At 46.6% G+C, this 5,958-nt stretch overlaps 1 protein-coding gene across 1 annotated transcript; it reads left to right on the plus strand.

Moving 5' to 3' along the window:
- Nucleotides 1-1,623: 1,623 nt before the first annotated feature.
- On the plus strand, nt 1,624-3,876 carry LOC127038675 (forkhead box protein L2-like). The gene has a single exon (XM_050931439.1). The coding sequence runs from the start codon at nt 1,624-1,626 to the stop codon at nt 2,491-2,493; it is 870 nt and encodes a 289-aa protein (XP_050787396.1). The 3' UTR covers nt 2,494-3,876.
- The last annotated feature ends 2,082 nt before the right edge of the window (nt 3,877-5,958 follow it).

Consider the following 5,958-nt stretch of genomic DNA (forward strand, 5'->3'; position numbering starts at 1 on the left):
CTTTGTCATTCAAATATTGTTTACAGGTTTGCTGTGGTGGAAGTCTAGGACTTTTGCCACTGATTTCAATGGGAGGAGGTTCACCTGTCAACATTAAATTACTTTAAATTATTTAATATCTTTTCATAAGTATAACAGTTGTTGGCACTAATTTTAAACTTTCCTGTGGTAGATCTTAAACCAGAGGTGGGCAGCCTTTCTGAAGTGGTGTGCCAAGTCTTCATTTATTCACTCTAAGGTTTCGTGTGCCAGTAATACATTTTAACGTTTTTAGAAGGTCTCTTTCTATAAGTCTGTAATATATAACTAAACTATTGTTGTATATAAAGTAAATAAGGTTTTAAAAATGTTTAAGAAACTTCATTTAAAATTAAATTAAAATGCAGAGCCCCCCGGACGGGTGGCCAGGACCCGGGCAGTGTGAGTGCCACTGAAAATCAGCTCACGTGCTGCAGGTTACCTGCCCCTGCCTTAAACCATCTTGCACTCTCTTCTTGATCTTAGTTATCTGTGCTTAAGGCATCTCCCATCAATTAACTCCTTTTTAACTACTTATCAACTGCACTTTCTTTTTGTGGCTGAATTTATAGTCCTAGCCAAGAAAGAGGCAAGTAGGTTCTGCTCTGTGTATTCTTTTAAATTTACCATCGGGTCCCTTCAGTGAGGCCCTAGGGCCACAGCTTTCTGTATTAGAACAAAATCCCCCAGGGACAGCCTGTGTGTCCTGGAACAGGATTGAAATACCCCCCCCCCCCCCCGTGTTATCCTAGCTCAAGGCCCTCTATGCCTGTAGGAAGGGGCTATGCTGCCAGTAGGGCTAGATACTGTTTGGTTCACTTGTTTTAGTGGCAACAGCGCCCTACAAGCGTCTGCCCTCAGGGTACTGCTGGGCCTGTGCAATCTCCTAGCATGCTCTGCAGCTGGCAGCTGAGGTACTGCCTCGGGGTGATTGTACCTCCTGGACTTTACAGGTGCCCTGACTTAGGGTGATTACAGGCTGAGCCTGAGTGTGATCCAGCCCTGCTAGGGGGGAGGCTTGAACTAGTTCCCTTACACACAGTTCAGGTGCTTAGTGTGGACAAGGCCTGAGCTCACTCTACTGGGGCCCCATCAACCTCAGGGCCTGGGCCTACTGCAAGAGGAGATGTGTCAGAGCAGGGGGTGCTCCCTTGCCCCCCCCAACCTCCCCCCCAGGCTCTTTTCCCTGCAGCGCAGGAAAACTTCGGCCCCTGACACACCTCTCTCTCCTGCAGGCAGATGGCTGAGCCTGTGTTGGGTAAGTTTGGGTGAGGTGGGAGGAGAGGGAGGGGACTAGCTTTCCTTTCACCCCCTCTTGCCCCCTGATCGGGGGGGAGGGGGGGTTTGCAGGTGCCACCAGCAACCTCTTGACCTGCCGCTGTATTTGGGTTTTTTTTAATGAAAGCAAAGACCTGACCTGGCCCTGACCCTAAACAACCGCGGGGAGCGCTGGCTGCTGGGGGAGAGCCCCGGGCAGGACACAAGTGCAGGCAGGGAGCAGGGCGCAGACGGGCGCCTGGCAGGGGGAGCCGGAACCAGCACCAGCAGCGACCCGCGCAGCCGGGCCCCCCTTCCCTCCTCCGAGGGCTGCGGAGAGCCGGTCCCATGGACGGCGCAGGGGCCGGAGCGCCGGGTCCCCCGCCGGGAGACGGGCAGGGCGCGGGGGAGGCCGCCCCCCAGAAGCCCCCTTACTCCTACGTGGCGCTGATCGCCATGGCCATCCGGGCGAGCCCGGAGCAGCGGCTGCCGCTGAGCGGCATCTACCGGTACATCGTGGGGCGCTTCCCCTACTACCGGCTGGGCCAGAAGGGCTGGCAGAACAGCATCCGCCACAACCTCAGCCTCAACGCCTGCTTCCTCAAGGTGCCCCGGGAGCGCGGCGCCGAGCGCAAGGGCAGCTACTGGACCCTGGACCCGGCCTTCCACGACATGTTCCAGCCGGGCAACTACCGGCGCCGCCGGCGGGCCAAGAGACCCCCGCGGGCCCCCCTGGGCGGGCCCGGCCCGGCCCCCGCCTGCCCGGAGCCGCCCTACTACCTGCCCCACCAGAGCCCCCCGGCCGCCTACCTGGTGGGCAGCGCCTGGGCACCCCCGGGGCAAGCCCCGCCGAGCTGCCCCCAGTGCACGGTGCCGCTGAGCGGCTACGGCCCCTACCCGCGGCTGCTGCTGCCCGGACGGGGGGCGTATCAGCAGCTCAGCCCTGCGGCGGGGGGGCCCGGCTGTGCCTACCAGCCGCCCCCGGAGCTGCCCTTCATGCGTTACTGGGGGGAGCAGGAGAGACCCTACGGCGCCTTGCCCGCCGGCATAGACCTGCGGTTCCTTGGCAGTCGGACAGGAGAGGGCAGTGGGGCTCCCCTCCTCCCTGCTCCTACTCTGAGCGTTGGGGGGAGCCCAGGCTGCGTTTGGCTTGATAACGGGGACCCCTCCCTTGTTAGCGCAATAACTGAAGAGGTGTCGCAGGCAGGCGAGATGTGACGCGCGCTCCCATCGTTGAAAGGTTTCGGGGGAGCCTCGCTGGAGGAAGGGGGTGCGAATTCGCTTGAAAGGGGAACAGCGATTCTGAAAAGAGGAGCCACAGCGGAATGGACTTTGGAAGCGAGCCTGTACTTCCCCTGCTTCGAAAAGGGGGAGGAACTGGGATAGTACCACATTATCAATGTAAACCCAAATCTTAAAACTTCGAAGTTCAAACGAATACAGCGAGGGGTGAGTTTCACTCGAAATATCAGAGGCTCCGGAGATTCACCCTGCAGCTCAAACTCTCCAAACTGATTCTTCTCCGGGCAGAGGGTCCTCGAGGACGTTGTTTGTTCTGCAAAACTAGACCCTAATATTTTAGAAATTCCCTGTCTGCAAAGTATTTGAAATAACTGTTTAATTTGGGGTCAAAACTTTCTTGTTCCAAGGAAAGAATGAAGCGTTTCAGACATGTTCCCTGTTACATAGTTATTGTAGAAGCTGTAATGTGTTTATTTGAGTTAGAATAGTGCTAACGTTTTCAGAGACGTTTATTTGCGAAAGCCGCTTTAAAATATGCAGTTACTGAAGAAACATCAAGGACAATAGATTTGAAAACGGTTGATTGGTACATCTGTTAGGAATTAAAAACCCGTCTCTATTCCTTTGGATGATTTAAGTGTTTTAAAGTATCCTTGCCTTGTTCATTCTTTCCGGTGGCTCCTGAGAAACGTGAATTCTCCACTGCATAACCGTTGTTTCTTTTACTGTGTTAAATTCTCTGGTACTAGTGAAACTGAAAATGCCTGACCTTGGGCTGTTAAGTGTAAGTAAGAGAAGTTGATCTGCTGATATTCCGTTTTTAAGTCAAGTCTGAGAAATTGTTTTGGGAACTGAAAGCAATGTGCCATCATTTTAAAAAGTGAAATGTACTTACTTTCTGGAAAAGACTTTTTGCAAATGTCCTTCAAAACTTGATTTCTGAACTTTTTTGTAAGCACTATGTAAAGGAATAACTTTATTTTTTTAAAAAGATGTTAAATACCAAAGACTTTTGGGATAGATGTTGTGATCCTTATGTTGTTATATTTAAAGAGAAACTATTTTGGTTGAAGTGAAGTCAGATGACATTTTATATACTGTTCCTTGTTAGTATAATTATTGTGAACAGGGTAATATAATGGCAATGCAACAGTCCTTTTGTCATTTAAATTTCAGGGGTGGCTTCAGCTCTTTTCCTGCCCAGAAAAGATTCTAAACACAAATAGTATTTCTAATCGAAATCACAGATTGGTTTGTTATAGAAACGAATGGTTGAGATACTATCAGTGTGCATTCCAGCATTTTCTGGTGTGTTACATTTTGAGACTTGTTTAAATAAATATTTGTTACTTTATAAAACGTATGGCTTTATTTAAACTAGTTTTTATTACTATTGAGTTCCCATCTACCTGGATTTAAAAGAATGTGTAACCCAAACTAGACCAGAGTTCTAATATTTAATCTTGAAAGAAAGTAGTTTTTGTTCTTCAAAATAACTTCCATAATACAACACAAACAAAATATTAGCAACCTTAGTAGATTTTAGTTATGGGACTTTGGTGAAGCAAGTGTGTATATAAGAAATATCCTGACATAAGTAATTTTCCACTGTTGCTTTAATGTGAATCCTAATATATTGTTCAACAAACCACCTGCTGATGATAGTTGAACTTTGGGTATTAAATGCAGAAAAAAAGCTACACATAGAAATAGTTTTGGAATTTTACAGTTAAGTTCCATGGAAGAGGTTTTTCCCTCACTGTAGTTAATCCACTTTTCTGAGATGTGGTAGCTAGGTTGATAGAAGAATGAATTGACCTAGCCGCATTTACACATGGGGGGGGGGGGCTCTAGGTCAACCTAACTACAGTACTCAGGATGCAAAATTTTTCACAGTCCTGAGCAGCTTAGGTAGGTCAATCCCATTTTGAAGTGTAGACCCGGCTTTAGACTCCTCTAGAAGTTAATGAGAGACAAAGACAGACTACAGAAGAGGCAGTGGAAGGAGTAAAATAAACTGTAGAGACCTGGGATAAATACAACGTGTTACTGGAGTCTCTGCCAAGATGGAATTTTTTTCCCCAGTCACTTTTGAGTTATCTGTGAGAGGTGTGTGTTAAACTGAAAAAGGAAATTTTGTTTTTTTCTCTCTCATAACTCAAAAATCTTTTGAATAGGCTTTCCTCAGATTAATGTATATTCTCTCTGTGTGTATGAAATACATATGAATTATAAAATTATATTCAATAAAAATCCTAGACTGGAAGGCAGGGATGGAATGTCCAGCCCCAGAGGAGATCTTTTCAGAAAGTTATCACCAAGCAAAAAAGTTAATAATGGAAGTTCATGTTCTATCAACATTTGCTGCTATATAGCATATATATGACATATATCAAATATGCATAATATGTATGACTGTGTCTGAGTGGGAGAGAAATAAACCTTTCAAAAATCTCCATAATAAAAGGAGACAACTGATAGGTTTTTTGCTTTATTACAGAGGTCAGGACTTGTTGGATAGTGTTAGGGTGACCAGATGTCCCAATCTTATAAGGATGGTCCCGATTTGTGGGTCTTTCTTATATAGGCTCCTATTACCCCCACCTCCCCACCCCCTGCCTGATTTTTCACACTTGCTGTCTGGTCACTCTAGATAGTGTATTGCCTTTACTTGTATCAGAATGTCTGTCTGCAAATGAGGGAAAACCCCATGCAGGACTTGCAGTTACTGGTCCGCAGCCACAGGTGAAATGTACAAGACAGATTCAGCTTTCCTGCTGTTGTCATCTATAACATTCAAGCTTCCATCAGAATGCCTGTTAGCCTTTCAAAACTAGGTAGAAGAACTTTGAAAATAATAATTTCCATTTAAATAGGGTGGTGAATTGTTTTGTTTAGCTTTTCAGTGATTTGGCCTGTTTCTATAAGTGTGAATGGGAAGCCAGTTGTCTGAGCTTGTAAACTGTTGGCATGGGTATGATTCGTGAGGGAGGGGAGGGCAGGGGGAAGGTAGTGGTAATACTCTACTCTGCTCTTCCTGTAATCCCAAAATGTGAATGCAATCCCAGAGAAGACGAATGTTTCTGCTAAAATAAATCATAGTAAAATGGTGACTTTAAAAATATTGTTGTGGCTTCAGAGCCAACACCACCAGCACGGTGAAAGGAAAGAGTTCATATCTTTCATCTATAGCTATTGTTTTGAGCTGCTGCAGACTCATGAAGAGAAACACACCAGTTCATATTTAGTTCACATTCAGAAAATTTTCTTTGCAGCCACACTAGGAAAGTCTTAGATTGCAAACTCTCTGGGGCAGGGACCATCTTTTGTTCTGTATTTGTACAGCGCCTAGCACAATGTGGTCCTGGTCTATAACTGGGCCTCCTAGGTGCTACTGCAATACAAATAATATGAGAACAATTTGTTAATGTTAAACAAAAA

Source organism: Gopherus flavomarginatus, chromosome 21 (assembly GCF_025201925.1).
Source record: "Gopherus flavomarginatus isolate rGopFla2 chromosome 21, rGopFla2.mat.asm, whole genome shotgun sequence".
Lineage (NCBI taxonomy): Eukaryota > Metazoa > Chordata > Testudines > Testudinidae > Gopherus > Gopherus flavomarginatus.

Bases quoted from the DNA above. Each gene is read 5' to 3' on its own strand.
- LOC127038675 (XM_050931439.1), top strand. From the start codon at position 1,624: ATGGACGGCGCAGGGGCCGGAGCGCCGGGTCCCCCGCCGGGAGACGGG.